The following is a 27,972-nucleotide window of genomic DNA, read 5'->3' as shown; positions in this document are numbered from 1 at the left end:
GCTCACTGCAGCCTCAACCTCCCAGGATCAAGTGATCCTCCCACCCTAGCCTCCTGAGTAGCTGGGACTACAGGCATGTGCCACCACGCCTTAGGTTTTTTTCTTTTTGAGATGGAGTCTCTCTCTGTCGCCCAGGCTGGAGTACAGTGACATGATCTCGGCTCACTGCAACCTCCTCCTCCTGGGTTCAAGCAATTCTCCTGCCTCAGCCTCCAAAGTAGCTGGGTGCCCGCCACCACACCCAGCTAATTTTTGTGTTTTTTAGTAGAGATGGAGTTTCATCATGTTGGCCATGGCTGATCTCGAACTCCTGACCTCAGGTGATCCACCTGTCTTGGCCTCCCAAAGTGCTGGGATTACAGACATGAGCCACTGCACCCAGCCATGGTGACTAATTATTATTTTTGAGACAGAGTCTCACACTGTTGCCCAGGCTGGTGTGCAGTAGTGCCATCTCTGCTCACTGCAACCTCTACCTTCCGGGTTCAAGTGATACCCCTGCCTCAGCCTCCCGAGTAACTAGGATTACAAGCGCCCACCACCACGCCCAGCTATTTTTTTTTTTTTTTCTTTTTTTGAGACGGAGTCTCTCTGTGTCCCCCAGGCTGGAGTGCAGTGGAGCGATCTCCGCTCACTGCAAGCTCCGCCTCCCGAATAGCTGGGACTACAGGCGCCCGCCACGACGCCTGGCTAATTTTTTGTATTTTTAGTAGAGATGGGGTTTCACCGTGTTAGCCAGGCTGGTCTCAAACTCTTGACCTTGTGATCTGCCCGCCTCAGCCTCCCAAAGTGCCGGGATTACAGGCGTGAGCCACCGCCACAGCCTTTTTTTTTTTTTTTTTTTTTTTGAGATGGAGTCTCGCTTTGTCCCCCAGGCTGGAGTGCAGTGGCGTGATCTTGGCTCACTGCAACCTCCGCCTCCTGGGTTCAAGAGATTCTCCCGCTTCAGCCTCCCGAGTAGCTGGGACTACAGACGCGCGCCACCAAGCGCAGCTAATTTTTTTTTTTTTTTTTTTTTTTTTTTTTTTTTTTTTTTTTTTTTTTTTTTTTTTTTTGAGTAGGAGACAGGGGAGTGCAGTGGCCGGATCTCAGCCACTGCAAGTTGCCTCCCAGGTTCACGCCATTCCAGCCTCCCCAGTAGCTGGGACTCAGGCGCCCGCCACCTCGCCCGGCTAGTTTTTTTTTGTATTTCTTAGTAGAGACGGGGTTTCTTGACCAGGATCGTGATCTCCTGACCCGTGATCCTTGCCTCGGCCTCCCAAAGTGCTGGGGATTACAGGCTTGAGCCACCGCGCCCGGCCCAAGCGCAGCTAATTTTTTTGTGTTTTTAGTAGAGACAGGGTTTCGCCATGTTGGCCAGGATGGTCTGGATTTCTTGACCTCGTGATCCGCCCTCCTTGGCCTCCCAAAGTGTTAGGATTACAGGCGTAAGCCACCGTGCCTGGCTTTTTTTTTCCTTAAATATAGAGATGAGGGGTCATAATATACAGACATTCTGACCCTAATGTTAGCACAACGGGGATGCGGATGGTCAGAATCTGGAGAATTGCAGGAATAGAGCAGTGAGCCAAATTGCAGCCTGGTTTATGCTTCATTATAACTGTATTTCCGCCCAGACCCCCGCATGCAATTCTTGTCAATCTTGGGACAGTTTCAATTTACTCTATTGAAAGTTTTTATTAATATTTTGATAACTGGAATTCGATGCAATTTTTTTTTTTTTTTTGAGATGGAGTCTTGCTCTGTCACCCAGGCTGAAGTATAATGGCACGATCTCCGCTCACTGCAACCTCTGCCTCCCAGGTTCAAGCAATTTTCCGGCCTCAGCCTCCCAAGCAGTTAGGATTACAGGTGCCCGCCACCATACCCAGCTAATTTTTTGTATTTTTAGTAGAGACAGGGTTTCGCTATGTTGGCCAGGCTGCTCTGGAACTCCTGACCTCGGATGATCCACCCACCTCGGCCTCCCAAAGTGCTGGGAGTACAGGCGTGAACCACTGCGCCTGGCCGATTTGTGTGTGTGTGTGTGTTTTTCTCACTCTGTCGCCCAGGCTGGAGTGCAGTGGCGCGATCTCTGCTCACTGCAAGCTCCGCCCCCCAGATTCACGCCATTCTCCTGCCTCAGCCTCTCGTGCAGCCACCGCGCCCGGCCGATTTGTTTTTATATGTATGTTTTTAAAATTTTATGCTTTATTAGAATGCCACAGGGATCTGTGGCACAAAATAACTAAGAACCACTGCTGCAACCTCTCTCTCCTCTCATCCCTTTGAGCCTGGGGGTGGCAATATCCCCTGCAGTTCCCTTGCATTGTAACACTCCCACCTTTGTGTATGTGTGTGTTTTGTTTTGTTTTGAGATGGGGCTTCACTGTGTTAGCCAGAATGGCCTTGATCTCCTGACCTCGTGATCTGCCCGCCTTGGCCTCCCAAAGTGCTGGGATTACAGGCATGAGCCACCGCGCCAGGCCCCACCTTTATAAAGAAACTGTTTTCCTCAAATTATCAAAATGTGTGGGTGCTGTTTCCTGTTGGGACCCTGACTGATATAGTGTGCTTGTGTGTGTATGTAGGGAATGCAGGAGTGGGAGAGGCTGGGAGGAAATGGATCTCTGCAGCTCTATTTCTTTCTTTTCCTTTTCTTTCTTATTTATTTATTTTTTTGGAGACAGGGTCTCACTCTTTCGTGATCACAGCTCACAGCAGCCTCAGCCTCCTACAGGCGTGCACCACCATGCCTAGATAATTTTTTTATTTTTTGTAGAGACAGGGGTCTTGCTGTGTTGCCCAGGTTGGTCTGGAACTCCTGGCCTCAAACAATCCTCCCACTTCAACTTCCAAAAGTTCTGGGATTATAGGCATGATCCACCATGCCCAGCATCTATTTCTCATTCTAGATGAACAAAAGGGCATCCTGGTGTATGCACCAAACTTTGAAGCTTGGTTAATGAGAGGGCTCTTCCTGAGGCGAGAAAACAAGTCAGGATTTTGAGCCTGCAAGGTGCAGCCCTGTACAATGATGACCAGCTCACCAAGGTTGCCGTTGTCATAATTCTTTTCTAAAAATTCTCCCTGTAGAGCTTTGAGAGGAATGTGGCAGCTTTCTTTGTTTCTTTCCTTTTTTTTATTTTTATTTTTTGAGATGGAGTCTCACTCTGTCACCAGTCTGGAGTGCAGTGGTGCTATCTCGGCTCACTGCAACCTCCGCCTCCCAGGTTCAGGCAATTCTCCTGCCTCAGCCTCCCAAGTAGCTGGGACTACAGGTGTGCGCCACCATGCCCAGCTGATTTTTGTATTTTTAGGAAAAACAGCGTTTCACCATGTTGGCCAGGATGGTCTCGATCTCTTGACCTCATGATCCACCCGTCCTCGGCCTCCCAAAGTGCTGGGATTATAGGCATGAGCCACCACGCCCAGCTGTCAGCAGCTTATTTCTAAATCTTCCCACTTGTCTCTTGGAAACTATAGAGTGCAATAAAGAGAATGGAAACACATAAGCACACATTAAATTTTCTGTAAAGTTAGGAGACAGAAAACCTACAAACTCCCAATTACGTTCATGTGTGACCAAATTCCAAGAAGAGCAGATAGTCCACAGTGGTACCTCAGGGAAGGGCAGGGAGGGAGGAGGTGTTCTAGGGACCACACAGAAAATATTCCTTCCTTGGAGGAAAGGCGTCATGCTGAGGGAAAAGCTGTGAGCAAGCTGACTGAGCAGAGGCAAGTACTACTGGGAAAGCTGGAGGGAGAATGTTTTAGAAACTGCCCAAAGGGACTGGGAGAAGTGATCATGCCTGTAATCCCAGCACTTTGGGAGGCCGAGATGGGAGGATCACTTGAGGCCAGGAGTTCATGACCAGCCTGGGCAATAGAGCAAGACTCCACTTCTACGGAAAATAAAGGTAAAAAAGAGCAACACAATTTACCGACAAACGATATGCCAGAAATATATTGCCAAAAGCAGATGACAATTTTTGCCCAAATTTTCTTTTCTTTTCTTTTCTTTTTTTTTTTTTTTTTTTTTGAGATGGAGTCTCATTCTGTCACCCAGGCTGGAGTGCAGTGGTGCAATCTTGGTTCACTGCAACCTCTACCTTTCGGGTTTAAGCAGTTCTGCCTCAGCCTCCTGAGTGGCTAGGATTACAGGTGCACACCACCATCCCTGGCTAAGTTTTGTATTTTTAGTAGAAACAGGGTTTTACCATGTTGGTCAGGCTAGTCTTAAACTCCTGACTTCGTGATCCGCCCACTTTGGCCTCCCAAAGTGTTGGGATTACAGGTGTGAGCCACCACGCCTGGCTTCTTTGTTTTTTTTGAGACTGAGTTTCACTCTGTCATCCAGGCTGGAGTGCCATGGCACGAACTCTGTCGTCCAGGCTGGCGTGCAGTGGCACTATCTCAGCTCACTGCAACCTCTGTCCCCTGGGTTTAAGTGATTCCTGCCTCCGCCTCCCGAGTAGCTGGGATTACAGGTGCCTGCCACGACTCCCAGCTAATTTTTGTTATTTTTAGTAGAGGTGGGGTTTTGCCATGTTGGCCAGGCTGGTCTTGAGCTCCTGGCTTCAAGTAATCCACCCGCCTTGGCCTCCGAAAGTGCTAGGATTACAGGTGTGAGCCACAGCGCCCAGCCTTAGGTTTTCATTATGAATTGAAAATCAACAAAACTTAGCATTTTGGTAACGTAGGAAGACCAGACATCAGAAATACAAGTACTCGGAGAAGAGATGGCAGATAACAGGAGGAAAGGTATACCAGAAAAGTACAAAGCTGTTTCAAAAATGAATACTAAATTTCATGAGTGAAGAGAGACGCATAATATATATTCCTAATTTTAAAAATCACAACTGGGTGTGGTGGCTCACGCCTATAATCCCAGCACTTTGGGAGACTGAGGTGGGTGGATCACTTGAAGTCAGAAGTTTGAGACCAGCCTGGCTAACATGGTGAAACCCCATCTCTACTAAAAACACAAAACATTATCTGGGTATGGTGGCAGGTACCTGTAATCCCAACTATTTGGCAGGCTGAGGCAGGAGAATCACTTGAACCCATGAGGCAGAGGTTGCAGAGAGCTGAGATCGTGCCACTGCACTCTAGCCTGGGTGACAGAGCGAGACTCCATCTCAAAAAAAAAAAAAAAAAAAAAAAAAAAAAAATCACAAACAACTGTTGTAAAATGTTTTGTTATTTAAAAAATCTGAGGATGGGTGCGGTGGCTCATGCCTGTAATCCCAGCACTTTGGGAGGCCGAGGTGGGTGGATCACCTGAGGTCAGGAGTTTGAGACCAGCCTGACCAACGTGGAGAAACCCCGTCTCTACTAAAAAAATACAAAATTAGGCCGGGCACGGTGGCTCATGCCTGTAATCCCAGCACTTTGGGAGGCCGAGGTGGGTGGATCACGAGGCCAGGAGATCGAGACCATCCTGACTAACAGTGAAACCCCATCTCTACTAAAAAATACAAAAAATTAGCCAGGCGTAGTGGCGGGCGCCTGTAGTCCCCAGCTACTCAGGAGGCTGAGGCAGGAGAATGGCGAGAACTAATAGGTGGAGCTTGCAGTGAGCTGAGATCGCGCCACTGCACTCCAACCTGGGTGACAGAGCAAGACTCTGTCTCAAAAAAAAAAAAAAAAAATTAACTGGACATTGGTGGTGCATGCCTGTAATCCCAGCTACTTGGGAGGCTGAGGCAGGAGAATCACTTGAACCCAGGAGGCAGAGGTTGTGGTGAGCCGAGATTGCGCCATTGCACTCCAGCCTGGGCAACAAGAGAGAAACTACATCTCAAAAAAAAAAAAAAAAAATTCTGATTGGTTATTTTTCATAAATAGCTTTTAGAAAGGTGTGAAATGTGTTTTTTTTTTTTTTTTTTTTTTTTTTTTGGAAGAGACAGGGTCTCACTCTGTTGCCCAGGCTGGAATGCAGTGGTGTGATCACAGCTCACTGCATCACCGCATCCATATACTCCTGGGCTCAAGTTATTCTCCCACCTCAGCCTCTGTAATTGCTGGGACTGCAGGCATGTGCCACCCTGCTTGGCTAATTTTTAATTGTTTTGTAGAGAAGGCAGCTCACTATGTTACCCAGGCTGCTCTCAAACTCCTCGCCTCAAGTGATCCTCCTGCCTCGGCTTCCCAAACTGCTGGGAATTACAGGGTTGAGCCATCACGCCTGACTGTGAAAAGCTTTCATTATGTTGATTGAGATGGTAATACAGATTTTTCTCTTCATCTCTTAATGCAGTAAATTGTATCAATAGAACTAAGAATTGCATGAATAGTGAATTGCTTTCCTGGGATAAAGACTACTTGGTTATGTTATTTTACATTATTTAGTCAATAGTGGTTTAGGTTTGCTAATATTTATTATTTATTTTTTAAGTAATTTTTTTTTTCAGAGACCAGATCTCTTTAGGTTATCCAGGCTGGTCTCAAACTTCTGGCCTCAAGTAATACTCCCACTTTGGTCTTCCCAGTAGCTGGGATTACAGCGTGAGCCACTGTGCCTAGCTTGCCAATTTTTTTTTTTTTTTGAGATGGAGTTTCACTCTTGTTGCCCAGGCTGGAGTGCAATGGTGTGATCTCGACTCACCATAACCTCCGCCTCCTGGCTTCAAGCGATTCTCCTGCCTCAGCCTCCTGAGTAGCTGGGATTACAGGCATGTGCCACCATGCCCAGCTAATTTTTTGTATTTTTAGTAGAGACAGGGTTTCTCCCTGTTGGCCAGGCTGGTCTCAAACTCCCGACCTCAGGGATTACAGGTGTGAGGCACTGTGCCTGGTGCTAATATTTTTTATTATGTTCTTCTTTTCTTCTTCTTCCTGTTTTTCTTCTTTTTCTCTTTCTCCTCTTCTCCATTTTGTATCTATGTTCACAAACAAAACTGCTTTATGATTTTCCTTTCTCTCAAAAGCCTGGCTTTTGCACCAAGGTTACATTAATTTGACGAAACAAGTTGAGAAACTTTTCCTGTTTTCTGATCTCTAGAATAATTTTCATATGATGAAAACTGTTTTGAAAGTTTCATAGCTATCTGGATCTGGTGACTTTTTTGGTGGTTAAAATTTTGTTTTCTTGGCCGCCGCAGTGGTTCACGCCTATAATCCCCGCACTTTGGGAGGCTGAGGCAGGCGGGTCAAAAGGTCAGAAGATCGAGACCATCCTGGCTAACACGGTGAAACCCCATCTGTACTACAAATACAAAAAATTAGTGGGCGTGCTGGCACATGCCTGTAGTCCTAGCTACTTGGGAGGCTGAGGCAGGAGAATCACTTGAACCCCAGAGGTGGAGGTTGCAGTTAGCTGAGATTGTGCCACTGCAGTCCAGCTTGGGCAACAGAGCAAGACTCTGCCAAAAAAAAAAAAAAAAAAAAAACAAACAAACAAAAAAAACAGGAGTGGTGGTTCAATGCCTGTAATTCCAGCACTTTGGGAGGCTGAGGCAGGCGGATCACGAGGTCAGGAGATCAAGATCATCCTGGTTAATACGGTGAAACCCCGTCTCTACTAAAAAATACAAAAAATTAGCTGGGTGTGGTGGTGGGCCCCTGTAGTCCCAGCTATTTGGGAGGCTGAGGCAGGAGAATGGCGTGAACTCGGGAGGCGGAGCTTGCAGTGAGCCGAGATCACACATATATGCTTTCCTTCTCTCTCTCTCTCTCTCTCTCTTTCCTTACTTCTTTTTTTTTTTTTTTTTTTTTTTTTTTTGAGACAGTGTCTCCCTCTGTTGTCCGAGCTGGGGTGCAGTAGTGCGAACATGGCTCATTGCAGCCTCGACCTCCTGGGCTCAAGTGATCCTCCCACCCCAGCTTCCTACATAGCTGAGACTACAGATGTGTGCCACACAGGCTAATTTTATTTTATTTTATTTTATTTTTTGTAGAGATGAGGTTTTGCCATGTTTCCCAAGCTGGTTTCAAACTCCTGGGCTCAAGTGATTCTCTTGCCTCAACCTCCCAATGTACTGGCATTACAGGCGTGAGCCACTGAGCCCAGCTGGTCATATAGTTTTCTAGAAAATTATTCATCTTAGCTGGGTGTGGTGGCCATGCCTGTAGTCCCAGTCCAAACTATTTGGGAGGCTGAGGTGGGAGGATCACTTGAGGCTAAGAGTTTGAGTCCAGCCTGGACAACATAGTGAGACCCTGTCTCTAAAAAAACAAAAACAAAAACAAAAACAAAAAAACAGAAAAGAAAATTATTCATCTTATCAAACTTTGCAATGTAAATATCCACTACATCTGGGATTATATTTCCATTAAATTACTCATTTTGTGTGTGTGCCCTCTCTCACCTTTTTCTGCTTAAGCAGTTTAGTCAGAGGCTTATTAATATTAGTAGTCTCTCTAAATATATATTTTCTGGACTATTGTTCCTTTGTTTTCTGTTTCATTAATTTTTGAAATTATCTTTGTTATGTTCTTTCTTAATTTTGGGGGTACTTCTATTCCTTCCTTCCTTCCTTCCTTCTTTCCTTCCTTCCTTCCTTCTTTCCTTGTTTCCTTCCTTCTTTCTTTTTTTTTTTTTTTTGAGACGGAGTCTCACTCTGTAGCCCAGGCTGGAGTGCAGTGGCCGGATCTCAGCTCACTGCAAGCTCCGCCTCCCGGGTTCACGCCATTCTCCGGCCTCAGCCTCCCAAGTAGCTGGGACTACAGGCGCCCGCCACCTCGCCCGGCTAGTTTTTTGTATTTCTTAGTAGAGACGGGGTTTCACCGTGTTAGCCAGGATGGTCTCGATCTCCTGACCTCGTGATCCACCCGTCTCGGCCTCCCAAAGTGCTGAGATTACAGGCTTGAGCCACCGCGCCCGGCCTCTCTCTCTCTCTCTCTCTCTCTCTCTCTCTCTCTCTCTCTCTCTCTCTCCTCTCTCTCTCTCTCTCTCTCTCTCTCTCTCTCTCTCTCTCTCTCTCTCTCTCTCTCTCTGTCTCTCTCTCTCTCTCCTCTCTCTCTCTCTCTCTCTCTCTCTCCTCTATCTCTCTCTTTCTTTCTCTTTCTTTCTTTCTCTTTCTTTCCTTTCCCCAGCTGATTGGGCTGAATCTTTTTCTCATTTCTTGACATGTTTGTTCAACTCACTGATTTTTAAACTTTTGTAATATGCATATATTTTTCCTTCTATAAATATTTGCTATTTTAAAAACCTGAGGCTGGGCGTGGTGGCTCATGCCTGTAATCCCAGCACTTCGGGAGGCCAAGGCTGGCGGATCACTTGAGGTTGGCAGTTCAAGACCAGCCTGGCTAACATGGAGAAATCCCATCTCTACAAAAAATACAAAATTAGCTGAGTGTGGTGGCGCATGCCTGTAATCCCAGCTACTTGGGAGGCTGAGGGAGGAGAATCGCTTGAACCTGGGAGGTGGAGGTTACGGTGAGCCAAGATCACGCCATTGTACTCGAGCCTGGGCAACAAGAGAGAAACTCAGTCTCGGGAAAAAAAAAAAAAATCTGAATGGCTATTTATCATAAACAACTTTTGTGAAATTATTATTATTAGAATTTAACTAAAGAGACAGTGTCTCAGTGGCTCACGCCTGTAATCCCAGCACTTTGGGAGGCTGAGGTGGGTGGATCACGAGGTCAGGAGTTCGAGACCAGCCTGACCAACATGGTGAAACCCTGTGTATACCAAAATACAAAAATTAGGTGTGGTGGTATACGCCTGTAATGCCAGCTACTCAGGAGGCTGAGGCAGGAGAATCTCTTGAACCAAGGAGGCAGAGGTTGCAGTGAGCCGAGATTGCACCATTGCACTCCCACCTGGGCAACAGAGCAAGACTCCGTCTCAAAACAGAAAAAAAAAAAAAAAAAGAGGGTCTCGAGGGTCTCACTCTATAGCCCAGGCTGGAGTGCAGTGGTGCAATCACTCCTGAGTGTTAGCTATGCTCACAGTTTCATAGACATAGTTTTCACTCTTTGTCAGTGAAAAATATTTTATTCTTTTTTTTTTGAGACAGAGTCTCATTCTGTTGCCGAGGCTGGAGAGCAGTGGCGTGATCTCGGCTCACTGCAAGCTCTGCCTTCCGGGTTCATGCCATTCTCCTGCCTCAGCCTCCCAAGTAGCCGGGACTACAGGCGCCCACCACCACGCCTGGCTAATTTTTTTATTTTTAGTATAGACGGGGTTTCACCGTATTAGCCAGGATGGTCTCAATCTTCTGACCTCGTGATCTGCCCGTCTCAGCCTCCCAAAGTGCTGGGATTACAGGCGTGAGCCACCACGCCTGACCTATTCTATTTTTTTGAGACAGAGTCTTGCTCTGTTGCCCAGCCTGGAGTGCAGCAGCATGATCTCCCCTTACTGCAACCTCCGCCTCCAGGGTTCAAGCAATTCTCCTGCCTCAGCCTCCCTAGTAGCTGGGATTACAGGCACCTGCCACCACACCCAGCTAATTTTTGTATTTTTAGTAGAGACGAGGTTTCAGCATGTTGGCCAGGCTGGTCTTGAAATTCTGATCACCCACCTCGGCTTCCCAAAGTGCTGGGATTATAGGCTTGACTTACTGCACCTGGTATCTTTAATAATTTTTTTTGCCTGCTTAATATATAGTTTCTGAGAGATGTGAGTCTTCCTCTAATATTGTACGTTACTTTTCTGTCGCTGCTGCACAAACTTTATTTTCATTTTTATTGTTATTATTTTTTTTTGAGATAGAGTCTCACTCTGTCGCCCAGACTGGAGTGCAGTGGCGTGATTTCGGCCCACTGCAACTTCCGCCTCCCAGGTTCAAGCGATTCTCCTCCTGAGTAGCTGGGATTACAGGTGCACGCCATCATGCCTGGCTAATTTTTGTATTTTTAATAATATTTATAAGGCCGGGCGCGGTGGCTCAAGCCTGTAATCCCAGCACTTTGGGAGGCCGAGACGGGCGGATCACGAGGTCAGGAGATCGAGACCATCCTGGTTAATACGGTGAAACCTCGTCTCTACTAAAAAGTACAAAAAACTAGCCGGGCGAGGTGGCGGGCGCCTGTAGTCCCAGCTACTTGGGAGGCTGAGGCAGGAGAATGGCGTGAACCCGGGAGGCGGAGCTTGCAGTGAGCTGAGATCTGGCCACTGCACTCCAGCCTGGGCGACAGAGCGAGACTCCGTCTCAAAAAAAAAAAAAAAAATAATAATAATAATATTTATATTTTAGTATATTTAGTAATTTTGTATTTTCACCATGTTGGTCAGGCTGATCTCGAACTCCTGACCTCATGATCCACCCTCCTCGGCCTCCTAAAGTGTTGGGATTACAGGTGGTAGCCATTGTGCCCGGCCTAAACTTCTTCTTCTTTTTTTTTCTTTTTAAGCATCCTTGTGCAGAGACTCCAAGGGCAAACAAGAGTAGTGCCAACCAGCCTGGCAGAGCTAAGGCAGGCCTCAACTCTGGCCCCTGGAGGGAAGAGGTGACTAGTCACTAGCCTTCCTTCATTCTCTCACCCAGAGAGAAATGGGGAAGGAAGAGAAATGGAGTAAAGGAATGAGGTATGCTGATGGGGAGGGATGGGAAGGGAAAACATGGAGAATGATGGGGATGCAGAAAGTGATGCAAAGAGAGATGGAGGAAGAGAGAGAGAGAGAGAGAGAGAGAGAGAGAGAGAGAGAGAGAAACGGAGAGGCAGACCAGACACGGCAACTCACACCTGTAATCCCAGCACTTTGGGAGGCTGAGGCAGGTGGATCACTTGAGGCCAGGAGTTCAAGACCAGCCTGGCCAACATGGCGAAACCCTATCTCTACTAAAAATACAAAAATTAGCCAGCTGTGGTGGCATATGCCTGTAATCCCAGCTAGTTGGGAGACTGAGGCACGAGAATCACTTGAACCTGGGAGGTGGAGGTTACAGTGAGCTGAGAGCACAAAAAAAAAGAGAGAGACAGAATGTCTCACGTGGAAGGTGCTCACTGAATATTTGTTGAATGAGTGAATAAGCAGACGTGTGTGTGCGTGTGACAGAGACAGAGGGGTAGGGGTGTGTAGAGATGTGGCATGTGAGTGGACATGGGGGAAGAAACAAGTAATGCGAATAACATGGTGAGACAAAGAGTTGTGGACAGAGATGTGGGAAATATGAGAGGTAAGGAGAGAGATACTGAAAAGAGCGATTAAGAGAGATGAAGATAGGGTGTCTGGCCCATGGAAGGCACTCATGAAGAGCGATGCTGAATAGATGAATGAACCTCAGTGCCCAGCAGTGGTGGCATGAAGGGGATGCTGTGCAGAAACCACACTACCCATTAGAGAAGCAACTGTGCTTGTTTCCCCTTGAGTTGACGAGGGATTTAACGAGCAGTGGAATGAAGAGCAGGGGAAAGACACCTGCGATCTTTCAGAAGCAGAATGGACAGGGCCTGGAGATCTTTTGGATGGGGGAACTGAGGGAGAAGGCAGAATAGGATGAATCCCAGGTGTTTGCCTTAAGTGACTGGAGCTTTGTGTTTCCATTCACTGGGACAGGGATGACAGGAGCCTGACCCAGTGTGAGTGGACACTGATGACTTTGAAATGCCCGTGGAGTATTCAGGGTAAGCCGCCTAGAGAGCAATTAGATAGTGTGGACTTAGGTTTCCAGAAAGACACCTGAGGGGGAGATGTAGATTGGGGACTTGACAGAGAATAAGCAATAGTAACAACTGTGGCTATGACAGGATGGCCTAGGATAGCCATGGTAGATGCACAAAATTTATTGAATGAAAGTGGGAAGCCAGGCACTTGCCTGTAATCCCAGCTATGTGAAAGGCTGTGGTCGGAGGAACACCTGAAGCCTGGAGTCAGGAGTTTGGGACTAGCCTGGGCAACATAGTGAAATCTCATCTCAAAAATATATATAATACAAAATATATAATAACACTTTTTAAAAAGAAAGGGGGCCGGGGGCAGTGACTCACGCCTGTAATCCCAGCACTTTGGGAGGCTGAGGCAGGCAGATCACTTGAGGTCAGGAGTTCGAGACTAGCCTGATAAACATGGTGAAACCCCATTTCTACTAAAAATACAAAGTAGCCGGGTGTGGTAGCATGTGCCTGTAATCCCAGCTACTTGGGGGGCTGAGGCAGAAGAATCGCTTGAACTCGGGAGGCGGAGGTTGCAATGAGCCGAGATCATGCCATTGCACTCCAGCCTGGGCAACAAGAGCAAAATTCCGTCTCAAAAAGAAAAAAAAAAAAAAAGTGGGAGAAACAACCCAAAAATCTTCCAACAGGACAGTGGTATAAAAGCACACGTTTAGGGTACAGGAGTCTGGGGGACTCAGGTTGGATGGTTTTTATGTCCTTGGGAAAGAGGAGGTGAGATTTCAAAGTGAAACAGCTTCCATGGTGATAGGATCTGAGATGTAGGTCATGGAGAGTCAAGGTGATGATTGGAGTGGACAAGGTGAAATAACTGTGAAGTTGCACACTTAGGATATTGAAAAGGCATTTGCGAGATGGGTAGAAGAAGGTTCATAGCGGATTGAGTCATAATAACAAAAACAAAAAATAGAAACAACCCAATTGTACATCATCAGGTGAATGGATCAACAAGCTGTGGTACATCATATAAAGGATTAGCACTCAGCAAAAAAAGGAATGAAACACTGATACATACAACAGTGTGGGCGAATCTCACAGACATTAAGCAGAATGCAAGGAGCCAGATACAAGAGTATGTACTCCATTAATATGATGTTCAAGAACAGACTAATCTATAGAGGCCGAGCGCAGTGGCTCATGCCTGTAATCCCAACTCTTAGAGAGTTCAAGGCAGGAGGATCACTTGAGCCCAGGAGTTAGAATCCAGTCTGGGCAGCATAGAATGACCTCGTCTCTACACTTTTTTTTTTTTTCCAAGATGGAGTCTTGCTCTGTCGCCTAGGCTGGAGTGCAATGACGCGATCTTGGCTCACTGTGACCTCTGCCTCCCAGGTTCAAGCGATTCTCCTGCCTCAGCCTCCCGAGTAACTGGGACAATAGGCACGTGCCACCACGCCTGGCTAATTTTTTTTTTCTTTTTTTTTTTTTTTAGTAGAGACAGGGTTTCACTATGTTAGCCAGGATGGTCTTGAGCTCCTGACCTTGTGATCCCCCTGCCTCAGCCTCTCAAAGTGCTAGGATTACAGACGTGAGCCACTGCACCCGGCCTACAAAAAAACTTTTAAAAAATTAGCTGGGTGCGGTGGCATATGCCTGTAGTCCTAGCTACTTAGGAGACGGAGGTGGGAGGATGGCTTGAGCCCAGGAGGTCAAGGCAGCAGTGAGCTATAATTGCACTACTGCACTCCAACCTGGGCAACAGAGCAAGACTCTGTCTCAAGAAAAAAGTCTACAGAGGTAAAAATCAATGGTTGCATCTAGGAGGGGAAAGGGATTTACAAAAAGGGGCTTGGAGGAATTTTCCAGGATAATGGGAATTATCTATAGCTCAATTGCAGTGTGGTTGCATGGCTGTACATATTGGCCAAAGATCATCAAACTGTACATTAAGATCTGTGCATTTTACTGTATGAAATTATATCTCAATGTTTAAAAATGTCATTTATGGCCGGGCATTGTGGCTCACGCCTGTAATCCCAGCACTTTGGGAGGCCGAGGCAGGCAGATCACAAGTCAGGAGATCAAGACCATCCTGGCTAACATGGTGAAACCCCGTCTCTACTAAAAAATACAAAAAAATTTAGCTGGGCATGGTGGCAGGCGCCTGTAGTCTCAGCTACTCGGGAGGCTGAGGCAGGAGAATGGTGTGAACCCGGGAGGTGGAGCTTGCAGGGAGCTGAGATCTCGCCACTGCACTCCAGCCTGGGTGACAGAGCGAGACTCCGTCTCGAAAAAAAAAAAAGTTAATGTGGACATTAAGTCCATTAAGGAGTTGGCAAAGGTTGAAATAGAGAGGGGGGCCAGGCGTGATGGCTCACGCCTGTAATCCCAGCACTTTGGGAGGCTGAGGTGGGCGGATCACAAGGTCTGGAGTTCGAGACCAGCCTGGCCAAAATGGTGAAACCTCGTCTCTACTAATATACAAAAATTAGCCTGGCATGGTGGTAGGCACCTGTAATCCCAGCTACTCTGGAGGCTGGGGCAGGAGAATCGCTTGAACCTGGGAGGCAGAGGTTGCAGTGAGCCAAGATCACACCATTGCACTCCAGCAACAAGAGCAAAACTCCGTCTCAAAAAAATAAAAAAAAAGAAAGAAAAAATAGAGAAGAGGCTGGAGAGTCAGGGATGGGCTCTTGATGAATGTGAGGGCGAGTGGACAACAACACCAAGGAGAGATTGAAGGTCGTGGGGTCAGATGCTGTGAGCCTCAGAGGAGAAGCTGTTCTCAGAAGCTGAAAGTATCATCACCTGGGAGTATTCATTAATTGAAAACTATTGATAAGACTTGGCCAGAGAAGTCACTCAATCTTACCCCTGCCAACACGTAGAGGAGGAACCCTGGTGGGGGTGGGGTGAGGGTGGGGGAAGGATGAGATCACCTGTGCTGGATTGTGGAATTTTGTGTTTTCACTTATTTTCATGGTCTGAGTTGGGAGTTTATTGGCCTCAACCAGCCAGCCTACAGCTTGTTGTTAAAGAAGTCAGACCAGAGACTGGGCACAGTGGCTCACACCTGTAATCCTAGCACTTTGGGAGGCTGAAGCAGGCGGATCACTCGAGGTCAGGAGTTTGAAACCAGCCTGGCCAACATGGTGAAACTCTGTCTCTACTAAAAATACAAAAGAGTTAACCAGGCGTGATAGCAGGCACCTGTAGTCCCAGCTACTCGGGAGGCTGAGGCAGGAGAATCGCTTGAACCTGGGAGGCAGAGGTTGCAGTGAGCAGAGATCACGCCACTGCACTCCAGCCTAGGAGACAGAGTGAGACTCTCTCTCAAAAGAACAAAAAAACAAACAAACAAACAAATGAGACCAGTGCACATCCACTTCAACACTGTTTTATTTGTTGCCTTTCCTCTTGAGTGCCTAGAAATAGTTTCTTTAGAAAAGTTCCATCCTTGGCCAGGTGCAGTGGCTCATGCCTGTAATCCCAGCACTTTGGGAGGCCGATGTGGGTGGATCACGAGGTCAGGAGTTCAAGACCAGCCTGGCCAAGATGGTGAAACCCCATCTCTACTAAAAATACAAAAATTAGCTGGGCATGGTAGTGGGCACCTGTAATCCCAGCTACTCAGGAGGCTGAGACAGGAGAATCTCTTGAACCCGAGAGGCGGAGGTTGCAGTGAGCTGAGATCACACCACCGCACTCCAGCCTGGGCAACAGAACAAGACTCCGTCTCAAAAAAAAAAAAAAAGAAAAAAAAAAAGTTCCATCCTTGTGCCCACTGTGCTGATTAGCGCAGTTCCTGTCTTGCAGGTTAGCCTTCCCTAGAGGTTCTCAGAGTTTCTGGAAGGGGCCCCTTGAATGCACACACACACCAGGATTTATTCTAGATGGACTGAAAACAAACAAACAAAAAAAACCACATACTGTCTTTGGAATCCGGAACATTTTTAGCTATGACAAATGTTTAAAAGCCTTAGATGTAGAAAAGAGCTGGGAGAGCAGGATGCCCTTGAGTCCAGGTGTAGCAATGGCACTGTCACCCTTGCACAGGACTAGCGAAGCACTGGAGAAGAACCACACATTGAACACCTAGGGTAATGGAGTTTGAAAGTTTACAGGTGGTACCCCCAGTTTACAGTAGTGGCACCAGGACTCCAACTTGGGCTGGATTTGTCTTCTAAGCCACATTGCCCTGGAACATGGAGTAGAACCTTGTGATTGAGTGTACACTGTGGAAGAGTGGAGTTTGTTTTTTTGTTTTTTGTTTTCCCGAGACGGAGTTTTGCTCATTGCCCAGGCTGGAGTGCGGTGGCACAATGTTGGCTCACTGCAACCTCCACCTCCTGGGTTCAAGTGATTCTCGTGCCTCAGCCACCCGAGTAGCTGGGATTACAGGCACGCACCACCATGTCTGGCTAAGTTTTGGATTTTTAGTAGAGATGAGGATTCACCATGTTGGCCAGACTGGTCTCGAACTGCTGACCTCAGGTGATCTGCCCACCTCGGCCACTCAAAGTGCTGGGAAAACAGGTGTGGGCCACTGCTCCCGGCCGAAAGAATGGAGTTTTATCCTCAGGCCAGTTACCTATTCCTCATCCCCACTGGTGGTGACCTCTTCTCCCTCCCCAAACCGTGGGCTTCTCACAGCTGAGATAGTAGAGACAATTTTTCCCAGATTGATGCTTTGTGGTGTGAATGGGGTGTTGATAGAAGGAGGCAAGCAAGGTAGGGGATCCGGCAGAAGCTGGAATCAAGGCCCGGTTGAGAAAAACCACCATTGGTAGCTCGGGCCTCCCATGCTCTGTGACCACCAGGGGGCAGCCCTGGCCTTGCCATGATGCCTCCGTCCCACATCCTCTAGTTAGATATCCCTGGGGCGGTGGCCACATCACTGCTGGAGAAGGCTGAGTTGGTCCTTCCCAGGTTGTGTGGCATGTGTGGTTGTTCCGGTAGCTGAGGGAGGTCAAATAATTCATTCAAGATTAGACTGGGCACAGTGGCTCACACCTGTAATCCCAGCACTTTGGGAGGCCGAAGTGGGAGGATTGCTTTAGGCCAAGAGTTTTAGATCAGCCTGGGCAACACAGTGAGACCCTGTCTGTACAAAAAATAAAAGTAAGTGTGCCAAACGTGATGATGTGTGTCTGTAGTCCCAGATACTCTGGAGGCTGACGTGGGAGGATCACTTGAGTTCAGGAGTTCAAAGTTCAAGGCTACGGGGAGCTATGATCACACCACTGCACTCCAGACTGGTTGACAGAGTGAGACCCTGTTTCAAAAAAAAAAAAAAAAAAAAGATTGTATAACATAATTGTGGGGATTGCAGGGGAACTGGCATTTGAACCCAGGCTCATTCCAAACCAGCATTCTTAACCATGAGATGACTGCTTCTCCAAAAGAAAGCTCTGAATTACTTCAGTGATGGGTGGGAACTGGACAATCTACAAAAGGACTATGACACAGAGCTAGAAACACAGACACAAAGAGAAAAAACATGTATTAGGTCGGGCGTGGTGGCTCATACCTGTAATCCCAGCACTTTGGGAGGCCAAGGTGGGTGGATCACTTAAGGCCAAGTGTTTGAGACCAGTCTGGCCAACATGGCGAAACTCCATCAGTACTAAAAACACAAAAGTTAGCTGAGTGTGGTGGCACACGCCTGTGAACCAAGATACTCGGGAGGCTGAGGCATGTGAATTGCTTGAGCCTGGGAGGCAGAGGTTGCAATGAACCAAGATTGTGCCACTGCACTCCAGCCTGGGCGACTGAACAAGACTCTGTCTCGCAACGACGACAGCAGCAACAACAACATGTATTAACATAAAATGAGCCAGGCCGGGCGTGGTGGCTCACGCCTGTAATCCCAGCACTTTGGGAGGCCAAGGCGGGCGGATCATGAGGTCAGGAGTTCAAGACTAGTCTGGCCAACATGGTGAAACTCAGTCTCTACTAAAAATACAAAAATTAGCTGGGTGTGGTGGTGCACGTCTGTAATCCTAGCTACTCGGGAGGCTGAGGCAGGAGAATCGTTTCAACCCGGGAGGCGGAGGTTACGGTGAGCTGAGATTGTGCCATTGCACTCCAGCCTGGGCAACAAGAGCAAGACTCCATCTCAAAATAAATAAATAAATAAATAAAATAAATAAAAGGAGCCAGACCAGGAGTTCGAGACCTGGACAACATAGCAGGATGCTGTCTTTCAAAAATAAATAAAAGTAAAAAGTCAGGTGTGATGGTACTTACCAGTATTCCAAGCTACTTAGGAAGCCAAGGCAGGAGGATTGCTTGAGTCCAGAAGGTCGAGGCTGCTGTGAGCAATGATCACACCACTGTATTGCTGCCTGAGTGACAGAGTGAGACCCCTTGTCTCTGAAAAATATAATAGTAAAAGGAGCCAGAAGGGGGCATGTGGTAAGGGGTGGGCACGTGGCGTATCACATGTCATCCTTCCCTTCTATGTGCTGTATTATCTCCTGTAGCTGTGTGATACACATACAAGAGTGTCTGGCATACTCTTGTACTAATCCCTGTGGAGGTATTACCTTGTTTTATTGTGTTCCACAGATGTGCTTTTTTTTTTTTTTTTTTGAGACGGAATCTCCCTCTGTTGCCCAGGCTGGAGTGCAGTGGCCGGATCTCGGCTCACTGCAAGCTCCGCCTCCTGGGTTTATGCCATTCTTCTGCCTCAACCTCCCGAGTAGCTGGGACTACAGGTGCCCGCCACCTCACCCGGCTAGTTTTTTGTATTTTTTAGTAGAGACAGAGTTTCACCGTGTCAGCCAGGATGGTCTCGATCTCCTGACCTCGTGATCCGCCCGTCTCGGCCTCCCAAAGTGCTGGGATTACAGGCTTGAGCCACCGCACCCAGCCACATTTTTCTATGTATTGAAGTTTGTGGCAACCCTGTGTTGAGCAAGTCTACAGGTGCCACTTTTCCAATAGCCTGTGCTCACTTTGTGTCTCTGTGGCACATTTTGGTAATTCTTGCAGTATTTCAAAATTTTCATGATTATTTTATCTGTTATGATCTGTGATTAGTGATTTTTTTTTTTTTTTTTGAGACAGGGTCTCACTCTGTCATTAAGGCTGGAGTGCAGTGGCAAGATCACAGCTCACTGCAGCCTCGAACTCCTGGGTTCAAGTGATCCTCCTGCTTCAGCCTCCCAAGTAGCTAAGACTACTGGAACACACCAGCACACCTATCTTATTTTATTTATTTATTTATTTATTTTGAGATGGAGTTTCGCTCTTGTTGCCCAGGCTGGAGTGCAATGGCGTGATCTCGGCTCACTGCAACCTCCGCCTCCCAGGTTCAAGCGATTCTCCTGCCTCACCCTCCTGAGTAGCTGGGATTACAGGCATGCGCCACCACGCCCAGCTAATTTTGTATTTTTAGTAGAGAGATGGCGTTTCTCCATGTTGGTCAGGCTGGTCTCAAACTCCCAACCTCAGGTGATCCACCCGCCTAGGCCTCCCAAAGTACTAGAATTACAGGAGTGAGCCACCACACCTGGCCTGTTTATTTATTTATTGAGGCAGAGTTTTGTTCTTGTTGCCCAGGCTGGAGTACAATGGCACGATCCCAGCTCACCACAACCTCCGCCTCCCAGTGACTCTCCTGCCTCAGCCTCCCAAGCAGCTGGGATTACAGGCGTGCACCACCATGCCCGGCTAATTTTGTATTTTTAGTAGAGACGGGATTTCTCCATGTTGGTCAGGTTGGTCTCGAACTACCAACCTCAGGTGATCCACCCGCCTCGGCCTCCCAAAGTGCTGGGATTACAGGAGTGAGTCACTGTGCCTGGACTTTTTTTTTTTTTTTTTTTTTTGTAGAGCTGAGGTTGGACAAGTGCAGTGGTTCATGCCTGTAATCCCAGTACTTTGAGAGGTTGAGTGGGCAAATCACTTGAGCCCATGAGTTTGAGACCAGCTTGGACAACATGGTGAGACCCTGTCTCTACGAAAAATACAAAAATTATCTAGGCATGGTGGTGTGTGGCAGCTACTCAGGAGGCTGAGGTGGGAAGATGGTTTGAGCCCAGGAGGTTGAGGCTGCAGTGAGCCATGATTGTGCCACTGCACTCTAGCCTAGCCAACAGAGTGAGACCTTGTCTCAGAGAGAGAGAGAGAGAGAGAGAGAGAGAGAGAGAGAGAGAGAGGGTCTTGCTCTGTTGCCCAGACTGGAGTGCCATGGAGCCATGGCTTTCACAAGCAAAATCATAGCATACTGCAGCCTTGAACTTCTATCCTCAAGTGATCCTCCTACCTCAGCCTTCTGAGTAGCAGAGACATAGGCACATACCACTGCACTCAGCAAGAATTAGCTAAATTTACTCTGCCATGCTCTATAAATGGAACAATAAAGCCTAGATGGCTGGACGTGGTGGCTCACGCCTATAATCCCAGCACTTTGGGAGGCTGAGGTGGGCGGATCACCTGAGGTCAGGAGTTCAAGATCAGCCTGGCCAAGATGGTGAAACCCTGTCTCTACTAAAAATACAAAAATTAGCTGGGCCTGGTGGCAGGTACCTGTAATCCCAGATACTGGGAGGCTGAGGCAGAAGAATCACTTGAACCCAGGTGGCAGAGGTTGCAGTGAGCTGAGTCGCCACCACTGCACTCCAGCCTGGGTGACAGAGCAAGACTCCATCTCAAAAAAAAAAAACAAAACAAAAAAAGTCTAGATGATAGTACATCTGTTACAACGTAGTTTACTGACTTAAAAATTTTTTTTTTTTTTTTTTTTTTTTTGTTTGTTTTTGAGACACGGTCTCAATCTGTTGCCCAGGCTGTAGTACAGCAGCATGATCTCAGCTCATTGCAACCTCTGCCTTCCAGGGTCAAGTGATCCTCCTACCTCAGCCTCCTGAGTAGTTGGGACCACAGACATGAGCCACTATGCTCAGCTAATTTTTGCATTTTTTTTGTAGAGATAGGGTTTGGTCATGTTGTCCAGGCTGATCTCTAACTCTTTTTTTTTTTTTTTTTTTTTAGACGGAGTCTTGCTCTGTCACCCAGGCTGGAGTTCAGTGGCACAATCTCAGCTAACTGCAACCTCTGCCTCGTGGGTTCAAGTGATTCTCCTGCCTCAGCCTCCCTAGTAGCTGGGACTACAGGCAGGTACCACCACGCCCAACTAATTTTTTGTATTTTTAGTAGAGACGGGGTTTCACCGTGTTTGCCAGGATGGCCTCAATCTCCTGAACTCGTGATTGGCCGGCCTCAGCCTCCCAGAGTGCTGGGATTACAGGCATGAGCCACCGTGCCTGGCCTGGCCTCCAACACTTTAGCTCAAGTGATCTGTCCACCTGGGCTTCCCAAAGTACTGGGATTACAGGTGTGACCCACCATACCTAGCCACATTTTTTTTCTTTTAAACTCCGTTTACTACTCTTCCCAATTTAAATTGTATTTTATTTAGAGACAAGTTCTCACTCCGTTACTCAGGCTGGAATGCAGTGGCAAAATCATAGCTCACTGCATCCTTGTAACTCCTGGGCTCAAGGAATCCTCCTGCCTCAACTTCCTGAGTAACTGGTACTATAGGCGTGTGCCACCATGTCCAGCTAATTTTAAATTTTTTTGTAGAGACAGAGTCTTGCCATGTTGCCCAGGCTGGTCTCAAACCCTGACCTCAAGCCATCCTCTCACCTTGGCCTCCCAAAGTGCTGGGATTACAAATGTGAGCCACTGTGCCCAGCTGGTTTACTGAGTATTTTAAGGCTACTGTTGAGGTCTACTGCTCTGAAATATAAGATTTCTTTAAAATGATTACTGCTCATTGAAAATGTACATAGTTAACCAAGAGCTCTGATGGAGATGTCCAAAGAGATGAACGTTGTTTTCTTCTTTTTTTTGAGACGGAGTTTCGCTCTTGTTGCCCAGGCTGGAGTGCAATGGTGCAATCTCGGCTCACCACAACTTCCGCCTCCTGGGTTCAAGTGATTCTCCTGCCTCAGCCTCCCGAGTAGCTGGGACTACAGGCACGCCCCACCACACCCAGCTAATTTTGTATTTTTAGTAGAGACGGGATTTCGCCATGTTGGCCTGGCTGGTCTCAAACTCCTGACCTCAGGTGATCCATCCACCTCAGCCTCCCGAAAGTGCTGGGATTACAGGCATGAGCCACTGCACCCGGCTGAACATTGTTTTCATGCCTGCTATCATAACATCCATCCTGTAGTCCATGGTTTAAGGAGTAATTTTGACTTCCAAATCTCATTGTTTAAGAAATACGTTTCGCCAGGCATCGTGGCTCATGAACTTTGGGAGGCCTAGGTGGGTGGATTGTTTGAGCCCAGGAGTCGGATACTGGCCTGGGCAACACAAGGAGACCCCATCTCTACAAAAACTACAAAAATTAGCCTGGTGTGGTGGTGTGCGCCTGTAGTCCCAGCTACTCAAGAGACTGAAGTGGGAGGATTGATTGAGTCGAGGAGGTCGAGGCTACAGTGAGCTGTAATGGCGCCACTGAACCCAGCCTGGATGAGACACAGCCAGACCCTGTCTCAAAAAACCAAAACAGGAATGCCAGCACTTTGGGAGGACGAGGTTGGCAGATCACTTGAGATCAGGAGTTTGAGACCAGCCTGGCCAACATGGTAAAACCCCTTCTCTACAAAGAATACAAAATTTAGCCGGGCTTGGTGGTGTGCGCCTGTAATCCCAGCTACTGGGGAGGCTGAGGCCAGAGAATTGCTTGAACCCGGGAAGCAGAAGTTGCAGTGAGCCGAGATTATGCCACTGCATTCCAGCCTGGGTGACAGAGTGAGACTCCATCTCAAAAAAAACAAAAGAAACCCCCAACCAAACACACACACACACACACACACACACACACACACACACACACACACACCACCCAGGGTGATTGCTATGCAAATTAAATATAGCTTCACCAATCAGCTTGCTTCTCCTAACCCCTCATAGAAATCTTGGAGCAGCCCTGGGGTGCAGTGAGGCCAGATTCCAGGAAGGGAATGGATGGGATGGGTCTGGGTACTGGTGAGCAGTGGGGAGGGGAAGTAGGTTAGCTTCTGGGCCAGGGAGGGCTCCTGGAGGCTTGTTCTGGGTAAAAGCTGGTCTTCTTGAACCTCAGAAGTTAGGGGAACCCACATCCTGGTCTCACCCGCCCAACCGCCCACTCACCCTTGGGTTAGCAGCCATCTAAGCCCCACCCTCCCCCTCACATGCTTAGCTAGCCTGCCACAAGCTGGCCCCTTGGCCTCCTAGAGACCCAGACATCTCCATCAGCAGCATCCATCCTCTCTCCTCAGGGAGGCATGCATTTGATGCTCGAGGTCCCTGGCAGTTGTGATCCTTAGCAAGTGATATGTGAGTCCCGTGTGTCATAGGAAGCTCCCCATCCCCATCTGGTGACCAAAGGCCTGGCTACAAGTAGTGAGTCCTCCCTCCTCCACCCAGACCTCACTGCTCAGATCCCCTTCGCCAACTGGGACATCTTCCGACATGGCCTGGATGCTGTTGCTCATCTTGATCATGGTCTATCCAGGTGACAGGGCGTGTGCTCAGGACCCCAAGGAGTGTGGGTGGGAGGAGGGAGATCCAGGAGGCTGGACTAGATGCTACAGGGAACAGGCTTAGTGGGGGCTGAAACACCCGGCTCTGAGGGAGGAGTGGGACCGCTCCAAAGGTGACACTCAGTGGACTCCCCCAATTCACAGTCTCTCTCTGTGTCATCCACTGTGAAGCTTTTTAGATAGGGTCTAGACATATAATTAGGAGTTTGAGAGATCCAAGGAAATCTGTGATAAATTTCTTGGTGAAACTGTTTTTTGTTTTGTTTGTTTTGTTTTGTTTTGTTTTTGAGACTGAGTCTCGCTCTGTCGCCAGGCTAGAGTGCAGTGGTGCGATCTCGGCTCACAGCAACCTCTGCCTCCCGTGTTCAGGCGAATTGCCTCAGCCTCCCCGAGTAGCTGGGACTACACGCATGCACCACCACACCTGGCTAATTTTTTTTTTTTTTTTTTTTTGGGACGGAGTCTTGCTCTGTCACTTTGACTGGAGTGCAGTGGCACAATCTTGGCTCAGTGTAACCTTCACCTCCTAGATTCAAGCAATTCTCCTGCCTCAGCCTCCCGGGTAGCTGGGATTACAGGCGTGCACCACCACACCCAGCTAATTTTTGTATTTTTAGTAGAGACAGGATTTTACCATGTTGGCTGGGCTGGTCTCAAACTCCTGACCTCAGGTGATCTGCCCACCTTGGCCTCCTAAAGTGTGGGGATCACAGGCCTGAGCCACTGCTCCCAGCCATTTTTGTATTTTTAGTAGAGATGGGGTTTTGCTACGTTGACCAGTCTGGTCTCAAACTCCTGATCTCAAGTGATCTGCCTGCCTTGGTCTCCCAAATTACTGGAATTACAGGCATGAGCCACTGCGCCCGCCTGGTGGTGAAACTTTTTTTTTGTTTGAGACAGTTTCATTCTATTGTCCAGACTAGAGTGCAGGGGCAGTATCTCAACTCACTGTAGCCTCCACCTCCCGGGTACAAGTTCTCCTCTCTCAGCCTCCCAAGTAGGTGGGATCACAGGTGCATGTCATTACCACCGGCTAACTTTCGTATTTTTAGTAGAGATGAGGTTTCACCATGTTGGCCAGGCTGGTCTCGAACTCCTGACCTCAGGTGATCCACTCGCCTTGGCCTCCCAAAGTGTTGGGATTACAGGTGTGAGCCACCGCTCCGGGCTGAAACTGTTTTTAATGAACTGAGAGACCTTAATTATCAAGCATATTATTAACTAAATGCAGGAGTTCTCAAAATGTGGATTTCTGGGAACCTAGAACAAATTCTTAGGCCCCACTCCAGACCTACTGAATAAAAAACTCTGGGGTGGCCCCAGGAATCTGTTTTAGCAGATGCTCCGGGTAATTTCCATACACACTAAAGTTTGAGAACCACTGAAACAGAATGACTCATAAATTTCCCTCAGTAGATAATTTAATCAGGGATTTTAATATTTGGTTTAATTCATCAACATGGATGGGTTAAATAGGAATCTCAACCAATTAAGGCCATGTCTTCACCTGGAGATTTAATTAGTTAATGTTCTTTAACGAAAAACAAAGAGTGTCCAGGTGCACTTTGGGAGGCTGAGGCAGGTGGATCACTTGAGATCAGGAGTTTGAGACTAGCCTGGTCCGAGGCGGGTGGATCACTTGAGGTCAGGAGTTTGAGACCAGGTAGTGAAACCCCATCTCTACTAAAAATACAAAAATTAGTCAGGCATGGTGGTGGGCGCCTGTAGTCCCAGCTACTTGGGAGGCTAAGGCACCAGGATCGCTTGAACCCAGGGGGCAGAGTTTGCAGTGAGCCAAGATTGTACCACTGCACTCCAGCTTGGGCAACAGAGCAAGACTCCCTCTCAAAAAAAGAAAAAAGAAAAAGAGGAAAGAGGAAGGATGACTTACTGTACAATGCCATTTGTACTAAAATAATACCTGGAATAATATAATGAGTGATATTCGTTAACTAGGCAGCTGCATTCATTAATGAGCTTAATTTCACCATGATGGTTTACATTTCAGCCAGATAAGTTACTACTGAACTGGCTGGAGAATGATGGCAGAGGGTGAGAGTGAGAGTTGGTATAGGAAGAATTTGAAAAATGATTTTTATTTTTTATTTTTTGAGATGGAGTCTTGCTTTGTTGCCCAGGCTGGAGTGCAATGGTGCAATCTCGGCTTACTGCAACCTCTGCCTCCCAGGTTCAAGCGATTCTCCTGCCTCAGCCTCCCGAGTAGCTGGCATTACAGGTGCGTGCCACCATGCCTGGCTAATTTTTGTATTTTTTTAGTAGAGATGGGGTTTCACCATGTTGGCCAGGATGGTCTCGAACTCCGGACCTAGTGATCCACCCACCTCAGCCTCCCAAAGTGCTGGGATTATAGGCATGAGCCACCACACCCAGCCGAAACATGATTTAATAAGCAATGTTAAGAAATCAGATTGGTTAAGAGGAAAAGGTTTAATGAGGCACCCAAAGTATCTATTCCATGCACCCTATGCCCAGAGACAGCTGGGATGTTCTACTCCAAGCTCTGTTGTCTTTTCTCTTTGGAGTAACTGGGAAGGTGTTTCTCTGGGTCTTCCTTCTGCCCCCAGGATCCTGTGCTCTCTGGGTGTCCCAGCCCCCTGAGATTCGTACCCTGGAAGGATCCTCTGCCTTCCTGCCCTGCTCCTTCAATGCCAGCCAAGGGAGACTGGCCATTGGCTCCGTCACATGGTTCCGAGATGAGGTGGCTCCAGGGAAGGAGGTGAGGAATGGAACCCCAGAGTTCAGGGGCCGCCTGGCCCCACTTTCTTCTTCCCGTTTCCTCCGTGACCACCAGGCTGAGCTGCATATCTGGGACGTGCGAGGCCATGACGCCGGCATCTACGTGTGCAGGGTGGAGGTGCTGGGCCTGGGTGTCGGGACAGGGAATGGGACTCGGCTGGTGGTGGAGAAAGGTGAGATGCTGGGAGGTGGTGTCACCTCCTGGCTGGAGACCCCAAGAGGCAATGTCCTTGGGAGTCAGGGATGCTCCTCTGAGGCCCCTACCCTCCCTGAGCCTGTGTGCACTTCTTCCCCAACCCCCTTCTCCATTGCCCCATGCAGAATATCCTCAGCTAGGGGCTGGTACAGTCCTCCTCCTTCGGGCTGGATTCTATGCTGTCAGCTTTCTCTCTGTGGCCATGGGCAGCACCCTCTATTACCAGGGAAAATGTGAGTAATGGAGCCAGGGGCAATAGTGGATGGGATGGGAGGGGCAGTAAGAGAGTGGGAGGAGGGAGGCCAGAGACAAGGAAGAGGAGAGCCTTGGGACTGCGACACTGAGCGGCTCTTGTCCTCTCTGACCAGGTCACTGTCACATGGGAACACACTGCCACTCCTCAGATGGCCCCTGAGGAGTGATTCCAGAGCCCAGAGGTCCCTAGTCCCCTTCAAAAGACCCCAATAAATCACTGTCTGCCCCACCACTAACTCCTCCTTATGAGTCTCAAGTGTTTTCTTCTCCATTCTCCAGATGCCAAATCTATTCTCTCCAGATTCCCCCAGCTCTGAACTCTCCCTTCCACCAGGTCTGACCTGGAGAGGTCCAAGAAGGCAGCTTCCGGCTGTAGTCCCAGGGCCCCTCCCACCACCATGTGGGAGCTCAGCACACCTGCTTCCCCCAGTCCCAGGAGGCTGAGCCTGATTGTCTTGAGAAATGGGAAGGATCAGATATGACTCCTCCTTGGCAACTGCCCTTTCCTGCCAGGCCCACACATACCCTCCTCTGGCTGTCAGGGGAGCTTGGGTCCATGAACACTCTCTCTCACCCAGTAAATTACTACTTGATCCCAGAGTGGGTGGAAGGGTGAGCCACGTGTTTTTATAATTTTAATTTTTAAAAAACAAATTCCCGGCCGGGCGCGGTGGCTCAAGCCTGTAATCCCAGCACTTTGGGAGGCCGAGGCGGGTGGATCATGAGGTC

The 27,972-nt window shown here is 48.1% G+C and overlaps 3 protein-coding genes across 4 annotated transcripts in view; 2 read left to right on the top strand and 1 right to left on the bottom strand.

Annotated features, from left to right (window-relative positions):
• CSNK2B (casein kinase 2 beta) overlaps positions 1–27,674 on the bottom strand; it is a 90,227-nt gene extending 62,553 nt beyond the window's left edge. Inside the window, exon 1 of the mRNA XM_050788503.1 lies at positions 27,667–27,674. The gene's annotated coding sequence lies outside the window, so the exon portion shown is untranslated. The remainder of the gene's footprint in view (positions 1–27,666) is intronic.
• The window catches only part of ATP6V1G2 (ATPase H+ transporting V1 subunit G2), a 98,764-nt gene that overhangs the window by 24,625 nt on the left and 46,167 nt on the right, over positions 1–27,972 (top strand). The window lies entirely within an intron of this gene.
• NCR3 (natural cytotoxicity triggering receptor 3) lies at positions 23,680–27,859 on the top strand. 2 transcript variants are annotated; one of them, XM_050788568.1, is made up of 4 exons: positions 23,680–24,007; positions 26,621–26,965; positions 27,114–27,221; positions 27,578–27,859. In XM_050788568.1, exons 1-4 carry the CDS (start codon positions 23,965–23,967, stop codon positions 27,685–27,687), a joined length of 606 nt encoding a protein of 201 aa, XP_050644525.1. In that variant the 5' UTR covers positions 23,680–23,964; the 3' UTR covers positions 27,688–27,859. The 2 variants fall into 2 exon arrangements, with proteins under 2 accessions (XP_050644525.1, XP_050644526.1); XM_050788569.1 differs by lacking the exon at positions 27,578–27,859 and adding an exon at positions 27,357–27,491.

Source organism: Macaca thibetana, chromosome 4 (assembly GCF_024542745.1).
Source record: "Macaca thibetana thibetana isolate TM-01 chromosome 4, ASM2454274v1, whole genome shotgun sequence".
NCBI classification, from domain to species: Eukaryota; Metazoa; Chordata; class Mammalia; order Primates; family Cercopithecidae; genus Macaca; species Macaca thibetana.
This window is presented reverse-complemented; position numbering and strand designations above follow the sequence as displayed.